The sequence below is a fragment of the Anarrhichthys ocellatus genome, unplaced genomic scaffold (genome assembly GCF_004355925.1).
Source record: "Anarrhichthys ocellatus isolate YVR2014 unplaced genomic scaffold, GSC_Weel_1.0 scaffold32, whole genome shotgun sequence".
NCBI lineage: Eukaryota > Metazoa > Chordata > Actinopteri > Perciformes > Anarhichadidae > Anarrhichthys > Anarrhichthys ocellatus.
In genome coordinates this window covers 2546383-2568068 of record NW_022280062.1, presented here as the reverse complement: position 1 = coordinate 2568068, position 21686 = coordinate 2546383, and the positions used below count along the sequence as shown (strand labels likewise).

Genomic DNA, 21686 nt, shown 5'->3' with positions numbered 1-21686 from the left:
GAGAGGGGGGGGAGGGGGGGTGATCCTCACTTTCACCATGTCAGTGACACCACATGAGCATCTATTCTCTAGTCTTTGACTTATGACTTGTTAGAATGTGCCATACATGGTTTTCTGCCCTCACTATGCATCCATGTAAACAGTTGTGCAGTGAGCTAAACTCGCCTACATTAAAGGTTGCTACCATAAACAAGAAATGATAATACATTTGCTGTTCACTCACTGCGAGGTTGTAGGGTACAGAGCATAGTCCAGACACTTGCAGAGGCTAAGCACAGCGCTGGTATACACCATCAAAGTGGCTACGTCACGTAAAGCTGTTATCTCCTTGGTTGCGCTTTGAAAGGTCAGCAGCAACTAAGGTCAAAGTTGTTATAATTTGAAAGTAAAACGATTACAGTATATAACTTCCATAATAACATCAAAAATTAGCCCAACAGTAATCAACAGTTAGCTATAGTTACTTAGAATGTGGTATTAGCGTAACATTAGCTCCAGAGAGCTAGTATATGGCTAGTTAGCTTGGCTAGCAGTAATGTGAAAAACTACATTAACAACTGTGACAATTACAACACTGCTATATTACGAAGAGTACCTAGAGATAATGCTCCAACACGGTCAATCGACCTGTCCATATTTGATTGGTCACAGTAAAAATGTCAGTTAGCTTAAACTACAATGATATGAAACTGTGCAAGTGGGGGTTAAACAGTTAAAGTAACTGCTGGTGGCAGAATACTCATATATCTTGTTTTCGGTTTAGAAAACAAGCTTATCAATGTTAAAATGTCCCCAAATTACTAATTATCTTGGGTGCAGCCTGTCTTGTCAATCAACGGCTGATCAGGTTTGGCTCAAGAAACCAATCTCAATCCTAAAAAGCACCTCTCTAATGTGAGCTACATAGCTAATATTTGGTTCCAAAGGCACAGTGAGTAATATAGTCTGCCAACACGTGAAACAGGATTGTAATAAAAGAACGCACATGGGACAAGCACTGGCCACTTCAATGACAAAACCCACTTTAAACATAAAACAGCGTCTGTCACTGATTTAAGTAATTTACAGGGTTAGGAAAAGTGCACAAGAGGGTCCAGTAAAGCCAGAACTTACAGGAAGTTGTATTTCTGGACTAAAACCTCCATGGGGCAATGTGCTGAGCCTCTGGTCTTTTCCCACTGCCAGGAAAGACATGTTGCACTCTGTTTGTGCACTGTGGATTACATAAGTGTGATCAATGTCAAACAAATCTATAATTGTAACCATGTTTGTATTTTGTTTATAATGGCTCCCGCAGTGAAGCCTCATAGAGAACTATCTGGGACTTGGAAGACATTTAAAAATCGTACGCAGTGAGATCAATCAAAAAGCCTGACACCTCCTAATCTCTACCTCACCACAATAACATGAACACAAATAAACTGAGACATATTTTGTCACACGGGTTAAGAATATATCATTACACATTCATGCCAACCGAAAACCACTGCTCAGGGTGCCAAGTTGAACACTGGAGTTAACGCCATAGACCATCTGTGCAGTTGGGTTTTTGTGTGGTCACGCCTGCTGGGTGGCCCACCGTGGAAGCACTTAAGATACTGAATCAGCAACAATGATCACCCAGCCTGATGATCGCCAGCCGGAGTCTGTGCTGTACTCCATCCTATCACCACACACCACTTTCAAGCTTCATTGCCCAGTAGAGCCAATAAAACCACAGAGTGTGGACCCAGCCAGCCGTCCAGCCAAGACTGGCTTTACTTTCTGGGGTAAGACGCTGACCACAGAGAGGGTGGTCTAACTGCCAGCTCAGGCCAGTGTAGCTGCACTGTGGTCTCTGTTGAAAGTTATGTAATGCATTATTAAAGGCAGAAGTTTCATGTAGGAAATATTTTCTTTCAACCATAGTTCCTGCATGCAATATAGAAATGTATTTTTTTTCAGCGCTTTGAGCACCACAAGCCGAGTGTTATGTAGTCCCATTATATTGGAGAGGAGGCAAACATCTCTACGGCCGATACACTCACACTAAAACACTCTAGATTGATGAATAGCACTACAGGTAAGAGGAAACATATGTATTTTTGATTTGGGATGAACTGTCCCTTTAAATAAACATTTTACCAATAGATGCCATATTCCAGTTGTCCAACGAAGACAAATGATATTTTCTTACTTATTGTTGGTGCAGTCTAGTCATGAAGAAGATTTTAATTGCATCTCCTGAGGTTCCTGAGATCTCTCTCTTGTTGTTGTCACCCAGTACAAAACATTGTATTCTCAAAGCATAGAAAGGCTCAAGGCCTCTGAATTCCTGCCCTATCTCCAAGTTAATCAAATAGGTCTGTTGCTGTGCTCATTGACCGCTGTTTCCACAGTTGCAAAAACAACTCACACATCAGAATCTTAGGACTAGGGGTGTCATCTTCCTGTGCTGGAGCCAGAAAGATACTGACAGAAAAATGGCCACAAAAATTGCAACAAGCTTTGATGTTACTGACACCATATGCAGCTTGTTGAGAATCAATGCACAGAAATAACATCTCTTAAATCAGCAAATTGGCCAATATGACCAAACATTTGAAAAACCTTGAAGATTCAACAGCAGCATCCCATTCCAGGAACATTATCTCCATTAATCTTGTTCATCCACAGATCGTGCTCTCAACAATTTTCAGATGTATAGAAGTGCCAACAGGTAACGATTTAAACATCTTGCACACATGTACACACTTGTATACACAATGTAATTTGTAAAAAATTGTGTAATGCTTTAAGCTCCCCTCAATTTAACTGGAGTAGTGTAAAAAATCTCAAAACAAGTGAGAAAATCTGTTTTGGCACAATGCGGGGGAACCAACACTAAACTTTTGTGTTAAACTACTTAATACGGTAAAGTTGATGCTGCAATCATAAAAGCTGCTCCAAGTATGTTCAATCAGGCGGTTCTGATATTTTTCCTTTGCAGCAGATGTACAGATGTGAATACACAAACACATGCCTGACTTGAAACAGTCATCTGAAACACTTGAGAGCAGAGTCAACGGAAAGAGCAAAAAACTCCACAAGGCTGGCTCCTTTGCACAACACTCAGACATTTTTAAGTATCTCCAAAAAAAAACCAGTACTACAGTGTAAACAAGAAGAAAACAGTGAGTGGTGTGCTAGTGTGTTGCCAACGTAATCACAGCCAGAGCAACAAATACAGCACAGGCTGGTCTGAGAGTTGAACGGTGAGCTGCACTGACTCGCAGCACAAAGACAAATACACATTCTTCATTCTAGCTTTCTGCTGTTTTTCAAAGAGAGGAAGCAGCGAGGTTGATGTTGGCCCTCTCTGGAGCCAAGAAAACCTCCATTAAGAGACACACTGAAGCTGAGCCAAATGCAGAACTTCTTCAGCATATCTGAGGCTAGTTGACAGAAAATGGAGTGAGACACGTCCAATACTTGTGTGTATTATTCTTGTGATTGAGCCAAAAACCTGCAGGGAAAGGAGAGCTCGACAAACATCCATAATGGGAAAGAAGACGCCCGATCAGATGAGTTGGTTGCAGGCGCGTCGTTACCATTGGCCGACGTGTCCCTCAGAGACACGTCGCACGAAATGGTGTGAAGACGTTTGATGAGGTGGTGAGGCCGACTTCGGTCAAAACAGCTACGGCTATATATAACACGGCTTACTGACAAAAGCTCCGCTGAAACTCCAGAACTGTCAAGTTTTAGATGTGAAATCCTTTTTTGACATCATGAGTTAACGGGGGTCTTTCTCTAACATCTGCATTGCGATGTCTGTACAGCATGCGTTTAATAGGTGCCTGCTATAAAGATAAGATGGAAGTCATTTTGAACTCCAAGCTTGATAGCAAATGGAGCCATGCAGGAGTTCATGCTGTTCTATATATGAAAATGTTCAATGTCTGACACCAGGGAGTCCATATTAATTTTTCGGCAGTCTGCATACACCAATGCTGAGCACTGCTTGCTGCTACCTGCAAATGTAACTCCCTCTACCGCCCTTTTGTGTTTAGATTTATGTGAACTTTTTCTCAGTAAGTGTTCATGTTAATTAAAAGGTTTGCTCAGACTGAAACTACTGTAGGGATAACATATGGTTACTGCAGAGTTAGTGTGGTTGAGGTTAGGTTACAGAAATCATGGTCAAGGTTGAAAACAACCCAACAGTAATTGTTGGTCTACAACAGAGCTCTAACTCTAGTCTCTTGTATGAAACTAAGATGCACTACAGGCCCATCCACCTCTCAGATAATCCAACCTATCCCATTACAACGATTTGTATGACTTCTTACGAAAAGTTATTCCTTATTTTTCATGCATTTTCCGAAGAATGTACAGCAACACGTCAATTCACGCTTGTTACATGCATTCAAAATAAATTTCCGTCTTCACAACTTTATGCAGATGACCCGTGGGGCAACAACTTGCCAACAACTAATCATATTTTAATTCCCTTGTGAACCTGAAGCACATATTTGTTATCTGAACCACGCAAAACTCAGATAAAATAACAACAAAAACTTCAACAAAGGTCAACAACAACCCAATTCTCTATGATATAACTCTAACGACACATAAACTTTGTTGTGTGCCAGAAAAGCGGCAATGTGAGAAACTAACTGTCCATTCGTAGTGAGTAAGAGTAAATTGTGTACATGCTCGTGAGAACGCGTGCATGTCTGTCTTAGTGCATTAAGGGAAAATGAAAAAAAAAATTGTTATTCTGCTCTGTAACAGCTAAGAATGGAAAAAAAGAGAGAAAAACAAAAGTTGATGCCATTTTCCTTCTGAAATATTTTTTTTCCAATTTTTTCCCCCCCTCTACTGGCTGGTGAGATACGTTGCAGCAGATTTATTCTTATCACCGTCTGCATTTGAGTCATTATCATCTGTGTTAAGCTGAGTGTTAAACAGAGGGGCTGCTCTTGAGTGCAGGGGTTTGTTCAGCTGACCTGCAAATGACCTACGCCTGTCCCCGCTCTCACGCTAACGAACGCTCTCAGCAGAAATCCTCATGGCATGCTTTAGGCTGGCCCCTGCCAGGACGTAGTGATTTGTGTCGTGTCTGGGATGCATTCCCGCCTGCCTGTCATTGGTCAATCCAGGTTTGACCCACCATCCTTTTGACCAGTCACAGACCGCTCTTGCAGATCTGCAGATAAGCTCAACGACGTCGACCCAGCAGTGCTCTGTGTTGTTTTATCTGCCTCTCTTTTAGTTTCCCTGTTGTTAACGTCTACTTCTCTGTAATCCTTTAATGTTTTCTCTATCTTTCGTCCTCTGACTCACTACGCTCTTTATTGAAAACATGAGCTGGTAATCTTTCATTAGAACGACAGAACACCAACTGCATGCATGCATGCCCTGGAGGGGGCTGTAAGTAACAGGCAGGCATTCCCGAAACATTCTTTTCTGGTAATAAAGTCCCCGTAAATTAAAACCACTCGCTGTTTTGCTCCCAAAAATAAGTCGAGCAAGGAATGCAACTCCTCGGACGAAAATAAAACTATTGACAAATGTTTCCCCCTTGAATTTGAAAAAAATAAAGCATATTAAATAAGGCAGAAGTAACTACTGAGCACCGAGGAACACTAAGATGAAGAAAGCATGCTGTAAAATATTGAGATAAATACATATTTGTGAAATTATCTCCAGCTGAGGTTGTATTTTTTCTCTTTTCCCATCCCCCTCTTCCCTCGACACATTGCTGACACAGCACAGCTCAAGCATAGACCCTGAAGGCCAACAATGCCTTCTCCCTCTCCACCTCTCACTCAGGGTATATAGGTTTGGACTGAATAAACTTCCAGTGTGGATACAGGAAGTGGCTCAGCAACTTCTCAGGTTTGGACATACTCTCAGTGGGATAATAGACCTCTTGTGGAAAGCAGATGTCAAAATGAGTCAAGGACTTCATTCCTCTCCTTACTGAGGACACGCGAGAAGCATAGAACATTTTCTCTGCCAGCACACAAGTATGTGTGGAAGCCACAGACAGATAGTATGTGAAAGGAATAGATAAAGGTTTTAGAAAATACTATTACTAATATAATTCTATTTTTTCAATTGCTGAGAGCGAGATGAGAAGATTGATATCACTCTTATGTCTCGGCGCTAAATTTGGAGCTGGGGCAAGGCGGTAATTAGCTTAGCTTAGCATTAAGTCTGGAAGCAGGGGTAAACAGCTAGCATGGTTGAAGGGTAGGTTTTCCAGCACCTCTAAAGTTCACTAATAGACACATTATATCTAGTTTCTTCTTCTGTACACAAATAGAAATGTAAAACTACAATAAGGTAGTTTTAGGGTTAAACAAGCAGACGTAGTGACTTATGAGTGTCTGGTTGTCACTGCGGTGGAGATGTTGCATAGAAGTGGACAGATGGGTAGATTGTTAGGATATAGTGACACCAGGCGAGCTGTTTCTCCCTGTTTCTCCCCGTTTCTCCCTGTTTCTCCCCGTTTCTCCCTGTTTCTCCCCATTTCTCCCTGTTTCTCCCTGTTTCCAGGCTTTATGCTAAGCTAGGCTAATTGCCTCCTAGCTCTAGCTCCATACTTAATGCACAGACATAAGAGTGGTATCAATTTTCTCATCCAAGCCAAGAAGCATAATTCCTAAAATGTAAAACTATTGCTTTTAAAATAAACCCTGAATACATGAGTTGAGAAACAACAAATGATGCTTCAGAACAGATGGAGTAACTATGTGGTTCACCAGTTACAGTTTGTTGTTGTTGTGTTAATGGAGACGTCTCTGTGAACGTTTTAACATGTTTCAAGCAGTGAGTATTTGATACTCAACAGCTACATTTTTGGTTGAGTGTTCCTTTAACCTTTGCTCCCGTGCAGCTGCTTAGTAGCCAGAGGTCAAGTAGCGAGAGTAAAATGTACAGATGTTTTGAATAAATATGTGTTCATTAATTCTTGTCTGAATCACACGGATTATTTAAAAATCGTTTTGGAAGCCAAAAATCTTAACTCTCCTCTTCTTGTAAAGATAGTTGAATAAACACACACAAACACATACAAGATGTGTGCACATGTGTAAATGTATCGTGATGACGCACAATGTGGACTCCTACTGCACCCACACTTCCTAACGTACGACTGCTGAGTGTCTGGATAAAACACATGCTCGAAAACACGTCTTAAATCAGAGCGACTACTGTGACCGTTTCACCTCAAAGTGTTGAAACTTGATCTCTGTTCTGGGACAGAAGCAGGAGAAAGCTATCGAGAGACAAAAATACATCACACTGAAATTATTGTTCTTCACAAGCCATGCTATCACAGAGAGAAAAGCTACAGCTGTGAGCAGTAAATAACAGGAACGGTGTCTATGAACAGTGGGACACAGTGAATTTAAGCAAATGTTTATGGTAGATTGGTGGTGTATAATACAGAAACTAGAAGTATATGGTAAGATTTTCTATGATGTCTATAATGAACTTTAAATATACTTATAATGTAATTTTAGTTATAAGCCTCAATTCCTAAATATAAATAATGTTTTATAACACTATTTACCTTTTATATAAATAAATAATTTTTTTTCCGCAGGGATCATAATGTGTTATAATGCCCATAGTTTTATACATTATAATATTTTCATAATGCCTCATTATGTGATTATTGCATCGATTTAATAACGTTTTTTCACTTTACTTAAAGCACCCAATGACCACTTTGAGTAAGTTATTGTCACATTAATAATAATGCATATATAACTCAACGACACACCTGTACATTTTCGTGCGTCTTGCACAGTTCTGATGCAATCGAAGTGACAAAATCTGTCGACAGACGGACGGACACATAAACACCTGGCTGACTCACACACAGACTCACAAGGTGAAAATACCTTAAACCTGTCGCTGTGGTGGCTGGTAACATTACTCTGACCTACCTACATGGGCCAGAGGCACCGTATGATCAATCTTCTTGAATAACTATTCATGCGGAAATGTAACAGTATATCTCAGCGCTAGTTGTCATAAGACGTTTTACATATTTTGCTAAAACCTCTCCTGGTGGAAATGACTGTGGCTTGTGTCAGGAGACGTGCTCAAACTCAAGGAATTTGTTAATGTAACATTTTAGAAAGTGCTACACACAGCTGGAGAAGGTACCAACATCTGGTCAATGGGTATAACTTGTATTGCCTGATGAGTGAGTGAGATTACGAACTTGTCTGGAACAAATTTGGATCTGAGAACCAGATACACTTGAAGAAAAGGAAATCAGCATTGACCCATTTCTAAACAGATTTTTGTTGGTTTTAGACCAAGTTGTTATGTGTAGTTTTTTGCTGAGTGAAGCAAAAGCACACTGAGATGCTGATAAGTTTGCAAAGTCAGACAACTGGTCGGGAACAGCCAGGATGCTGCGGTTCCCTTTCCATCTGCTGTAATGGTGAACTGAACATGAAAGCAGCAGCCAAAAATAAGTTTGTTTCTGGGAAATGAGGTGTGGCCTTCTTTTAACCTTGTGAATTTCTACCGCCAAGATAAATATTGAATTATATAAGAAAATATTCTTTACGTAACCATTTGGAGAATTGACATCACTGATGTACCATAAGGGATACGAACCAGTGAAGGATCACAGCTGGAAGTCAAGAAGTCACTTGATACTCACCAAACCTCTTATAACCAAAGGACTGCACCTCCTCCTCATCGGCAAAATCGTCTGGAGGGAGAAACAAAGAAATAAAGGAATTAATAATCAATTAAAGATATGATGAGTTATGAAACTACGAAGACATAATGCATCCAGACAATAAAAACAGAGAAACTGGCACACTACTTCATATTATCACATCAACACGTCTAGTGAAAATCTTTTCTTATGATGCATTTGAAATAATATTGTTTTCTTTGTTAAGGATATATGTGTTCATGCTGGAACAACAGTACAAGAAGCCTCAGTTGTCCTTACTTAAATACATGTTTATTACAACATAAATCCAATCGGAAAAGCTCTTGGCACGGCGTGTGTACATGGAGAGACATACAAAAAAACTGCAGTAACATTACATTTACTCAGCCTTAAGCAGTGTATCCCACGTCACACAGAATCACATGTAATCACGCCACCTTGGAGGAGGATAAACAATCCTGTGTGACTATTTACCTCCAGACACTCAGAGAAAAGCCCCCCAACAGAGAGCATGCCAAGGGTGAAGGACTTTCAACTCCACTCCACAACACTACACACAAAGAAATCTGCAGTCAATGTCTTTTTTTCCAGTAGATGAGAGTTTCTACTGATGAAGACAGTGAAATGCTGTTGAAAGCTCCAGTAAAGTGTTTAGTGGCACATGGGCTATTTTTTCTCAATCTACCGTTTCCAAGGTCAAGGATGAACTTACTCAATCAATTTCAATCCTTTTAGTCTTATTTAGTCCTTTTTAAATATAAATGTTTCAACTTGCTTCATCTGTGTTGAAGTCCACTGAAGCCATTCTCTGTGCAGTGCTTAATGTTAAAGGTGAGAGATCTGAGATTGAGAGCATTTCGATTGCCTCTCAACGGCCCTGAACTTGTTGATGGCGAGATGGCGGCTAAAAGCTAACGGTGCTAACAGCGCTTACAGTGAAAACTAACAGCGCTAACAGTGTTTATCTGAACCAGAGTTTGGACACTACTCTTCCACGACAATCAGCTGTAACCGCCATATGAGAGCATTGCAGAGCAACGTCTATGAGCTACTCAGTGAGGCACGCTCACATGCACGAATATGCATTAAAGGCACTTGTGGCCGACCCTTTGTCAACAACACACAGGGCGAGAGCGACTTTATTCTCTGCTCAGGTAGACTCTATTCCACCATATCTTTACATAGATAATTGATGTTTGCTGCTATATTAATGTTCAGAATGTTAAAAACAGCTCCTTTCAAAATAAAAATACACTCCGTCTTGCTCTGATTAGCTCAGCTCTTTTAAGTAAACTCTCTTTTTCCTGTACTTGGTGGGATTACTCCCATGACCTGACGGGCCCTGAGCGTCCACTCCTTTCAAGCAGCTCTTACTTCTGTGGGAAAGTACTTTGCCGATTCAAAGATTTTTTTTCCTGCGTCATCATCCATGGCCAGGAAGAAAAAAAAAAGATACGACCCAAACACAAAACAAATCTGTTATAAAATGCCAATAGCTAGGTGTGGCAATATAAGAAGTGTAGAATGAAATCATGCGGATGGGACATTGTCTTATTCGTGGTGTATTGCATGTCTCCTCCTGAGGTTAATAGGTAGGACTTTTCTTGATTTTAAACCTGTGAGAAATCACCGGGACTTTTGAGCCGACATCTCTGAAGGAAAGCAGAGCGAGTTAAGAGATGACGAGAACATTCCAAACAGTTGTAAATAATCAGAAACCACATCTTACTTGAGGAATCTGCCTTTCCCAACAACCCCAATACTCAGTTTCCTGTTTTTGTTTCCAAGCAACTTGACTGTGTCCCATTACAATGGTGATGTTACCGTAAGTCCGCTTGGCTTTTCAAGAGCCATTCGGGGAAATGGAGTTCATTGCCTTTTGCCAAAAAGGTTGAAAACAGAGTGGATTTGAAAATAGATTAATGAGTTAAACTCGGTGTTATTTCGGTTGAATATTGCTAGTGTGGGGCCATAACTCCTAAGAGGGATTGCTCAACACCACTGGAATGGATCCCAGCGAGCACTGATTTGGTCATTTTGCAGGTCAAAAGATGTCTAGGCATCGTTGTTAAAACCGGGCTAAATTTTGTCAATAAGTGAACAGCATTTATCCGTCTTAATTACACGTAACTGTTGGTTAATTACTAATTATAGTCTTTAAAATGCTGTTGAAACTATTGTTGTAATAACCAGAACTGTAACATTCTGACCAAATTTAGCTCAGCTTTAACGTAGACATTTTGTCAGTGAGTGCTCACTGGGACTGATGACTTACTGCAATATGTCAATATGTTTTATGAATATTACTACTGACTGTTATGCTTTCTGCTTCCTGTAACATACAGTATTAGTGTTTGTCTCTGCAGTGACTATTAGTCAATAATCAAAATCAAACAAGTTTAACATCAGAGGGCCACTGATGCACCACAGGAATAAACTTTATGTAGTCAAAAGAAGTCTGTTGTTCATACATTAAGTGTTTGCAGTGTGACAAACAATCATTATAACAATGTCCTGAGCTTTTTCCAGAGCTTTTAACCACATATCATGGCCTTCATCAGTGGACAGTGGAAAAGTTAAGAGTACTTTCTGATAACAAGCTCAATCAGTTCTTCTGTTTTTTTCTTGTGGTGTATCTATAATTAGCAATGAAGTGAAGAAATAATAAAGAAAGCATGGTTGCTGCCACCTCTGTAGCTCTTGTTAAAAGCTACAGTCGACCCTCCCAGGTGCATGCTGGTCCTACAGAAGTCACATTGCCTCTCACTGTACAGGAGCAACAGGAAGTGGCTAACATGGCATTAAAGATGGACTGTGAGAGCAAAGAGTTGTTCAAATTCATCTCCACAATGCAAAGCTTTGTGTTAATCTTCTAAAATGGACCACTAGGCGGCAGGAGTCATGTAGTGCTCATTCAATGTAATACTGAACCAAGAGCCTTTGTGAGTGGGTGAGAATGCCATGCACGATGTTAATGTAGCAACATCCAAAACATCTGGCATCTGAGAATCACATCTGGCAAACCTAAAATAAACCTTTATTTTAATTCATGAGTTGTTAACCAATGACCACCATGACTCGCACACTTTGGGGTCTGTTGTATTCACTAATGCGTTGAAAGGGAGCAAATCATTGGATTAAGGGTCCGGTTGGCGGGTGAGCATGCGCGCGCGCGCAGTTATAGCCCACCACAATAAAGCCGTTCATGCACGAGAGTTAAACTGAATCAGTGTTTCCTTCAGCTGCTTCTTATTTCATTAAGCCAAACGTTTGATCCGACGTGTACAAGTGTTTAACATAGAAAAGCACTTTAAGGCACAAATGACGTTACATTTGACTACTAAACACATTTAGAGTTGCTGTCTTGATGAAGTTATGTCATGTGTATTTTTGTTTTGCTCTGTTGTCAATAGTTCTGTGAGTGTAGGTTAGTGTTTGATGTGCAGCAGCAGCAGCCAGATGCAAAACAATCCCAAGCAGAGAAACTTAATTGAAACCAGATGTCAGACGAGAGATGAAGCCCACGCATTCCTCTCGTCTCAGACTGAGAGAAAGAGGCAGAAAAGTGACAAAAGAAAAGTGCAACAGGAATAATGCACGAGCAGAAAATAGATCAAATAATGATCAATGAGAACTGTGGCGTGTGCTTCAGTTAATTTCTGTCTTTCTGTCTCCTCTGAGGGAGCCTACCTTTCATTGTGGTTTACAGGACTCTACCGTTGTGAAGCTGCTGTTGTTTGAAGTCACATCCACAGCATCGCAATGGCATTTGCCCAAAAGCTCCCTTTGAGCGCACAGCACCTTGGATCTGCGAGTATCCAAAAATCCACAGTTTGTTGGAGTAGAGAGAAATGAGAATTCAAAGCTCCATCCGTGAGTCCTCACACCGGGGACGATCTCCTGAAGTGCAGCAGGTAACCAAGGGACGGACTAGTAAGCAGGAGTTCCCAGAGCAAGAGAGAAAACTATCTTGTTATTTATCTGGTAGTCTGGAGGGATGCTGGGGTGAGGGTGTATCCTAGTCCGCCTCAGCACTCTGGTGGTACCCGCAGCAGTGACCGGAGAAACTCAAAAAGTGAAGGAATCCAAACATGAGAGGAAGTGGTGCTGCTCGGAGAAACCACGTGTTCCCTCATCTGTGCGCACCGTCTGCACCCCTGATATTGTGTGTGTGTGTGTGTGTGCGCGCCTGTGCGCGCGCATTTGCCTGCGTTTGTTTCGATTGTTGGTGTTTGAAGTTGGAGCACATCCTTGAGGTATACAACTTAAAACAGGTTCCTGCTACTTGCGCATTATTTTGGGTTGTAGATGCCAAAATAAAAGCAGCCCTGTTGTGCTTTGATATATTCTTGTAAAGCAAAAATAAAACATTCCCATTTTTCTAAATGAATGCTATATGGACTAAGACAGTTCACAAATATTACTCAACATGATCAACTCTCTCCCAAATCCAAAAACTAGAATCTTAAAACCATAGAAATAGACAGAAGAACATTACCATTGAAACCCTTACATTCTATGTGCACCGTTGACATTGCGACCCTTGTAGCGGGCTAACTTCTGTAGAAACTGAACCAACTTACAGCAATTCACGGTCTTACTGAGCTGAGTTTTTGCAGTCGTGACTAAAAGCAAATTTCATCCACACACTTGTTGTCATAATGTAGGAAAGAACTTTGTTCCGCCTTTTGTCTGTAACCATGTGGAATTAGCTAGCTAGCTGTGTTACGTCCACCATGCTTGAATGTTACACTTGTTACTGAAAATGAGTTGAATTTAAGGAACAACAATCGCTGTTTTCTATTGGTTCAGCAGCTCCAGACTTTATACTTTTAACAGGTTTGAGACTTACTTCTCTGGTTTCTTATTCAGGTTTGCATTTAGAATACATGATCATCTAAAAATAACTTAAACTCACACTACAAAATGTTGGACTATTTAAATCCAATAGTGGAGACCCTCTTTGAGCCTGCACAACGGATCTACATACAGTACATTCATTATTTTTGCAATGTGGAGGCAGCAACAAGCTGTAAAGTTGACTTGAGGAATGTTTTCTCTATCTATTTACACTTCCAGCAGACAAGGAGCAACATCAATATTCATTTGGAGTTGTGTTTCTGGCCATCTGATCATCAGAAGTCCAATATTCCTTCTCTTTTACCTCAGATTTTTCTGTTTCGTCTCTACCGACTCCTGAGAAAAATATCTGTCTCTTTAGCTGCTGGGTGCTCCAAGTTATTCACCAGGTTGTGGTCAACTGTGACCACTGAAAACAGCTGCCTACTTCAGCTGAAAACACTGATAAGAGCGGTGAGATTGAACCAAAACAACTATAGTTTGAGGCAATTAAACCAAAATGAGCTGAAAGATGCTATACAATTCCGCAGCCTGGGGCGGTAATTCTCTGTAGGTTTGTCACAATGAGCAACACCTTTCTTATTACACATAGTCCTGTGATGCTTTGTAAATATATTAATTATAGCAGCTTTAAATTAGTGACAGAGCGATCACTCCGTGTCCACAGAAGGCAATTACACAAAATCTAAAGTATGTTTATTCCTCACATCTGCTGTTTTGTTAACCATGAATTTGGCTGAAAGGCAAAATATCCCTCATGCAATAACTGTTACTCTTTTTAATTGGAGTTTCCACGCCTCGCTCACTTGTTGCATGCTCATTCATTTTGTTTTAGACTGCGGAAATATTTGCTCCAAATTCCCCTTTGAGCTTTTCTGTGGAATTAACAAAACTCAACACAGCTCTCAGACGTTAACTGTTTCATCCATTACTTCATGTCTCTTTAAAGCAGTTCATCCCCTGCACCTTTTTATCTCTTCAGTTCAGGACGGGACGCTTTGATCAGTTACACAAAACTTAACACGAGGCCACATCGTGAGCCGGTTATATGGACCTGCTGCTGCACCTTGAAGATAATAAATCTCCTTAGAACTCAACTGTGTAACATCAGATCAACAACAAATTTCATTTTAAGTTGAACCAGTGTGAAACACTTTTTTTTTGTGATTTACATTCGTTCAGATTGCGTGCATGTAGCCTCTGGCCCTTTTTTTTTGTTGTCAACAAAAAACGTTTAAGTAACGTTTACGTTTAAGTAAACCGCGGGAGAACATTTCTCCCTGCAGTGTTATAGGAACCAGGTGTTGAAGGTGTCAACGAGGCTGCGGACTGAGCTGAAGTGCTAGCTGGTTTTGATTATTATCCACTGAGGACCCTATTTTCTGGGTCACAGAACGCAAAGAGGGCACATTTTTGAGGGCGATGGGGCACCAGTGAAGAGATGGGGACAGAGGAACCCTTTCACCCCAAGTAGCCCCTCACATTCCAGGAGTGGAGATGCTAAACAGCTACCTACTGGGAGGAATGTTTCCTTTGACTAAAGATACAGATCTAAGAATAGCTGGTGTTCATTTATACATGACAGACTGAAGTTACCAATCACCTAAAAAGAATGGCTCAGCTATTATGGGTTGGTTGCTTATATACAGTAGCTTATGTGTCAAAGGATGCAGCTCTGCTCTCATGAGGTCAACACATGGCTCATGTCCAACAGGTTCATCATAATAATCCCACTCTGACTAATTCCCTCATCAATCAAATGCCAGAAACACTGTGCTGTAAAGTGCTGTGATGACACTCCTTCTCTGCATGTAAGGATTAAAAGGGGCAGATGTCCCCAAAATCAAGAAACAGACATTTGTCCATATGATGACGTGTATCAAATACAGACATGTTTCCTCAGTGTAAACATGTCTGACATGACTAAGCAACCTCTTGTGCAAAACAAACCTCTCTGGATTAACAGACATCAAAGACTGTAATCGGATGAAGCTGGAGTGGAAGGAGCACAAATAGATCTGGTCAGGTCCACAAACTTCCCGCCGACTGTCCACGCAGAGCTCTTTGTTTATTCCTGCCGGTGGAGAAGCACCTTCAGTCATCTGCTGGTGAGTTCCTCTGTTGTGATGGTCACTTTGGGCCTTTTCTGCTCCTTTTGGGATTAGTCATCATAACTGTGTAGTTTGTATTTAACTTGAGTCGATTATTTTATTAGAATCATGTTTTGTTTTTAATAAGATGTTATTATAATGAATGTTAGTTTGATAAATTAATGTTGTCATTGTTTGAAGTGCTCGTCGTGTTTTCTTGCTACTTTAAAGACATGTTTTGGATTAATATTGTCATGGTTACTGCAACATCAGTCTCATCAATTTGTGCTACTTTACATTTATTTACAATTCATAATTATACATTCATGATTAGATTATATGACTGTTGTCCGTTAGAAACAACAGCTTGATTTGTTGAGAGCAGGATAAAATAGAGCTGATTGTACCAGCAGCTTAAACCCTTAACGACATAAGACAGTACATCCGCATTTACTGTAAATCCCTGCTGGATGCCAATCTGTATAACTCCTCGTGTGGCTGAACTGGGGCAGGTGAGTTGAGCTTGTTTACTGGTTACTAAATGAACACGTGAACACGACATGATATCAGCTTCTGTGACTTGATGGAGCCTGACGGTGCAGATAGTCCAGACAGAAACACAGTTTGTCAAGTTTTCAAGCAATGCAAACAATCAGATTAAGAACAAACTAAATGCTCTAGTCTAAATATTCTCTCATATTACGCCACAGATGTCTGATTTAAAGTTCAAAATCAGATGGAATAATAACTTTTATGCAACACTGGTATTACTGCAGGATTACTAAATGTATCATAAAATGAAGTCATTATCTGACATGCACTAGTTTCTTATGTCTAAACAGATGTGTACCACCACCTAGTGGCAAACCTACTTAAGACCATGTACAGAATTGATGTCTATTTACGCTCAAGCTCAAATCCTGTTAGCTTTCTGGAGCAGACTAGAAAGCACCTGTTGCTTTTGTTTCCTCGGTTTGTGTATGTGTCGTCATCATCATCATCGCTTGTCGTTTTTTTTAACGTTCCAAAAGCTCCGAGCTCAAGAATGAAGCTGCTGCTCGGTTTGGTTGTTCTGGTGGCGACGCTGGGGGTCCTTTATTCTGCCCCAGAGGACCAACCCACTGGCGTCTCCGAGGACACCTTAACACGTGAGTCAGCACAGAGGAACCTAATTGTGTCTTTGCTCATCTTTGAGGGAATGTGGGATGTTATGCATGAGTTTAAAGTAACTTTTTTTATCAGCAGCCCCTCAGCAAATGTCTCTAAAATGCAACCAGTGTCAACATCTGACACTATTTCTCTCTCTTGAAGTTTGTGTCATCTGATACAAACAGTAAATACAGATGTTTTGCAGCTGTTTTGATAGTTTTTGTCAACTTAAGTGTTCATTAAAACATCTCACCCAGGTTCTTTTTCTCCCTCCATCTATCAGAGCTGTCTCTGGATGGTGAGAAACTGGTGGATGAGGAGGTGAGGAGAGCTCTGTATGGGGTGAAGCAGATGAGGGAGGTGATGTGGAGGAACGAGCAGAAGCATGAACGCCTCATGAAGTCCCTCCGACACAGCAGTGACAAGAAGAAGGCAAGACCAACACGAAACTTTCCCTGAAGAAAGAAAGGCAGACAGAAAGCAAATCAAGTTCATGAAACATGTTTCCCTTTCTGCCACCAGGAGGCAGACCAACTGGCTGATGAGGTGACTGAGAAGCTGGAGGAGGCGGAGGAGCAGTGCAAAGACTCCCTGCAGTCTGAGTGGGTGGAGTGCAGACCCTGTCTGGAGGATGCCTGTAAGACCTTCTACACCTCCACCTGCCGCAGAGGATTTGGCATTTTCCAAGCCAAGGTATGAAAGCTCGGACTTTTGTGCTTTTACCTCCAAACTATTTGCAGCCACATATAATACAATTGTGTGGTTGTCTACTGAAAGATTACCTTTTTAGCAATCCATTGCTTTATTTGGTGGGTTTATTTCAAACACTGCAAATACATCAACATGTAAGATGAAGGAACGCATTAATGACTAAAAACACCTGTAGGCATTTGTGATGAATGACAGCAGCACAATTTTGTATTGCAAACATGTATTTTCCTTTAGACCAGTGGTTCCACAACCTTTTTTTGCTTGTGGTCCCTTCAAATGTCGTATATATGAACCCCAGTAATCATCTTGTGACCCCCAGTTTGTCAACCACACACCCTACACAATATTAAAATAAACTCACCTTGTATACTTCTCATACTGCAGGTGGATAACTTTTTCCGCAGAGTGTCCAGGCGCTTTGGCCCCCGGGAGCCTCGCACAGATGCGGGGGACATCCTGGTGAATCAGGGCCCCGACGACACAGACACCGAGGTTGACCGCATCGAGGACTCCTTCAACCGCCTGACCGGCAGGGTCGGCCTGCTGGTGAGCCGCAGCGTGGCCCTGGTCTCCAGGATGCGCAGCAGGCTGGACGAAGTCCTCCAGAGAGCCTTCCTGAACAACAGCGACGTCCTGACGGAGGAGGCCGCCGCCGCCGATATCTCCGACGCCGGACGGGACTCGGGCTTCCTGCAGGGGGCGGGACTGGAGGAGGTGCTGGACTCCTTCTTTGACTTCGGCAAGAGCGTGGTGGAGGAGTTTGGAGCTGTGGTGACCCAGGCGTTTGATGACATCCACGTGGCAGTGGAGGAAAAGAAGAAGAAAGGTAGTGGGAAGCGGCGGCGAGTTGACGCCAGTGAGGCCCAAATATGTCTAATCGACCAATCGATTGTCGACTAATCAGTAGTTTTGTTCTTAGTTGACTAAGATTTAGAATTCCAGCTGCTGCCATTATTGGGTTGAATGCAAACCTGCACAGTATTTGGCTTCAGTGGCACATGGTGGAGGACTACTGGGTTAGAGTTTCGATGTGCTAACTTTTCATATTTCAAAAGCAGTATACTACAGAGATTGTCACTAATATTTAGATTTAACAACAAACATCTTCACACAATGCAAATCAATAAAGACCACAAATCTAACTGCTGAACATCTTTCTGTTTGGTGTAGTGAGGGAAAGTTTCCCGCGTTTCCTGCAGAACAGGAAGTTGTGCAGAGACCTTCGCAAGCAGACGTCAGAGTGCTGGCAGCTGCAGAGCCAGTGTGAGGCCTGCCAGGGGCCTCTGCTCACAGGTGAAGCACCACCTCCATCACAGCTGTGTTTGACCTCAGCACCTCCTCTGACCGCTCCTCCTCCTCTTGTCTCCAGAGTGCCCCAGTGTTCGGGAGCTGCACGTGGAGCTGGACGAGGTTTCCCAGCTGCTGGATGTGTCCAAGGAGCAGTACAACGAGATCTTGTCTATTGTCCGGCGCCACACTGACGAAACGGTCAACTGGCTGAGCAGCATGGCGGCTGAATTCAGCTGGGTGGCTCAGAATGTGATCAACAGCAGCATTCCTGAAAACATCTTCCGCATCACCACGGTGAGAAGGAAATGAATTAAAAGGCAGAATAACAATATGATTGAGACGGTGAAATAAAGTCTTCAGGGAGTCACCAGTTACAGATGATAAATTATTCAAATGTCCACATAATAAACAAATATAAAATAAACAAACAGTCAAGGATGTAGAGAAACATCTTTTAGATAAGTGTGGAAAACGTTTAGTCAACATCTAACATTGGAGACTGATGTTTGGTTGGTGTAACAGGTGACCTCTTCCACTCTCCAGGTGGCGCCAAAGAGCCACGACGAACAGAACTCATCCGAGACTGAGACCAGAGTGGAGGTCAACATCCTGAACTCTCCCCCACTTCTCCTCTCTGTTCCTGGGGAGCTGGAGCTGCGGAACCCCGCCTTCATCCAGTATGTGGCTCAGGAGGCTCTGAACAAGTACAAGGAGATGTTCAGGTGAGAACATTAATGAGCTTCACTGTGACATCCATCATCCCTCTCCAATCTCTTGTCCTTCTACTGTAGATGGGGGGGGGGGGAAGGCCCAAGTTGTCATTAGATCCAGAGCTTCATGCAAAAGTGCTCAACTTTTCTGGGTTTTGGTTGCCATGTTCTGATATTTACTGTGATACCCTCTTTCTTTACAGGGACGAGGATGAATAAACCCACTGTCTCCTCTTCTAAACTTCAACCAGCACTTCCTTTGTGTAAAAACAACTAGCTCGTCATCCTGTATAGTCGGCATAATCTTGTTGAAATGTAAATACACAACAATTGAACGACAGCAATCAGTGCTATTTATTAAATGAAAAAAATAAGAAAATGTACGTCATACCTGTTGTCAAATAGTGTACATAAATAAAAACAAATAGAAGACGGGTGAAATGCAGATGTGTTCTACAGGAGTCTTGAGTGAATTACAAATGTCTTTCTCGGCTTCTTGGTGGTCGAGTTTTGTACCACGAAACGTCGCTTCTCAAGAACAAGAGAGCTCAAGGAAACCTTTGAGTAAAACTTTTATTTTTTCTGTACAAAATCATATTAGTTACCAGTCTCAGTTATTTCATTATCATCTCCCCACTAGTTCAAGTCCCATCTTTAGGAACAATCACATATTAGGTTCTTGTGAGTGACGCACAGAAAAAAAAAAAAAAAAAGTTCACATCTTTGTCCGATCTTTAAGCTCACTTATTGGATGACAATAAGAAGATGCCTTTACATCTCCTCGGATTTCTCATCTCATTACTGCTGGACAGACAGTTAAAGTACCTCTCAGAACTTGTTATTGGACTCGTATATTCTCAACACCTAGAAAAGCTCTAAATCCCTGACGTGACCACAGTGTGTGCAACGCGTTTGTTTCGTCTCTACAACTGGGAATCGAGGTAAGAAAACCATAAAGGGGAACTCGTCACAGGCAAATACCACTTCACACTTTCCATTCTGTAAAAGATCACTGGTTGATTTTGCATAGTTGCATTTACAAATTAAAATATTTTTGTTGTCGTTGTTGCTTTGGAATAAACATCGACGGTGCATTAAGTCATAGTTTGGTGGGATTTTACTGAGAAGAACAGAACAAATATACAACAGCTGTGTCTATGATTTGCACGATGATTTCTAGACCATCCACCAGGCTCTGCTACGTTAAACTGTGTGGATGTGCGCGACAGAAGGAGAAATATGTTACAGCATTCAGAAATGTGCACCAAACAAAAAGACAAGATGCTAATTTCTTTTTCACAGCTGAAATGTCAAAACATTTATAAAATGTTAAACAGGAAAAATGTTTCCGCATGTGTAGATTATCAAAATACCTCTTTATGATTTCAAGGCCCTGTTTAAATTTAAAAATAAAAAGTATATAAAATCGACGTGATTTGCCATTCAAGTGACCGTATTAAACATAATCTGTAGGGTGTTTAACACGGTCTTCTCATGTTCTCATTCATCCACCTGATCACACGTGCTGAAAATACATCTTTCTGCTCATACTTTATGTACATCGATCTCTCAGTACATTCGTCCATCCATGAAGTAGCCGTTTACTTCACCTCACACCTTCTCCATCAAAGCTTTGCAGACGCATCGGCGCATACTTGACAATTCAACCCCAGTCGTTGGTCGCTTCAAAAACATAACCTATCGACCTACATTTTCAAACCAAACTCGCACTTACAAAAGATCTTGACTCCAATATCAAAGAACTGTGTGTAAAATAAAACAAAAGGGGGGAATTGGAAGAGAAAGGGGAAATGTATCACCTAAAAAAGTAAAAAAATCTGTAAGAAGCCATTTGATTTTAAATTAGAAGACGATCCCTCTTATTTTCATCACAGTGTTGTGGCCAGTTCATATGAATTATTCTGATTAGCAGGGTTCCCAGAGTTTAACACACCAGCACCAATCTGCACACTTGGACACTCCCCCACATATTTGTCCCCGGGGTATAAAGGGGACAACCCTCTACTTCAGAAGACATTGTCTTCCCGCTCTAGCAGACATACCAGTGTGGTCGTGGACTAGTTTCTGGCATTAAAACCTCTTTCTCTGAAGCCTCATCAAGGCCTTTGCCCATGTTGAAGTTCTCTGTTGTCCCCAAGCATTGTTCTCCACTGATGTTCCTCCGTATGATGTCAGAGCCCC

The 21686-nt window shown here is 41.5% G+C and overlaps 2 protein-coding genes across 4 annotated transcripts in view; one reads left to right on the top strand and one right to left on the bottom strand.

Annotated features, from left to right (window-relative positions):
* LOC116393021 (collectin-12-like) overlaps positions 1-12786 on the bottom strand; it is a 39614-nt gene extending 26828 nt beyond the window's left edge. The window contains exons 1-2 of the mRNA XM_031864899.1: positions 12365-12786; positions 8654-8704 (exon numbers count right to left, since the gene is read on the bottom strand). Coding sequence (XP_031720759.1) covers positions 8654-8704; positions 12365-12371 — 58 coding nt within the window. The 5' untranslated portion in view covers positions 12372-12786. The remainder of the gene's footprint in view (positions 1-8653; positions 8705-12364) is intronic.
* A 2797-nt stretch (positions 12787-15583) lies between these two features.
* Positions 15584-19916, top strand: clul1 (clusterin-like 1 (retinal)). 3 transcript variants are annotated; one of them, XM_031864930.1, is made up of 9 exons: positions 15584-15642; positions 16656-16772; positions 17057-17205; positions 17296-17466; positions 17869-18310; positions 18655-18777; positions 18854-19068; positions 19318-19496; positions 19688-19916. In XM_031864930.1, exons 2-9 carry the CDS (start codon positions 16670-16672, stop codon positions 19701-19703), a joined length of 1398 nt encoding a protein of 465 aa, XP_031720790.1. In that variant the 5' UTR covers positions 15584-15642; positions 16656-16669; the 3' UTR covers positions 19704-19916. The 3 variants fall into 3 exon arrangements, with proteins under 3 accessions (XP_031720790.1, XP_031720787.1, XP_031720788.1); XM_031864927.1 differs by having other exon boundaries at positions 19297-19496; XM_031864928.1 differs by lacking the exon at positions 15584-15642 and adding an exon at positions 16057-16136 and having other exon boundaries at positions 19297-19496.
* Positions 19917-21686: the final 1770 nt, after the last annotated feature.

What these genes read in the sequence shown, in the direction of transcription:
- clul1 (XM_031864927.1), top strand. Translation starts at nt 16,670, where the DNA reads ATGAAGCTGCTGCTCGGTTTGGTTGTTCTGGTGGCGACGCTGGGGGTC. An exon ending in CTCCGAGGACACCTTAACAC is followed by an intron (nt 16,773 to 17,056) that starts GTGAGTCAGCAC and finishes TCCATCTATCAG; the next exon opens with AGCTGTCTCTGGATGGTGAG. An exon ending in TTGGCATTTTCCAAGCCAAG is followed by an intron (nt 17,467 to 17,868) that starts GTATGAAAGCTC and finishes CTCATACTGCAG; the next exon opens with GTGGATAACTTTTTCCGCAG.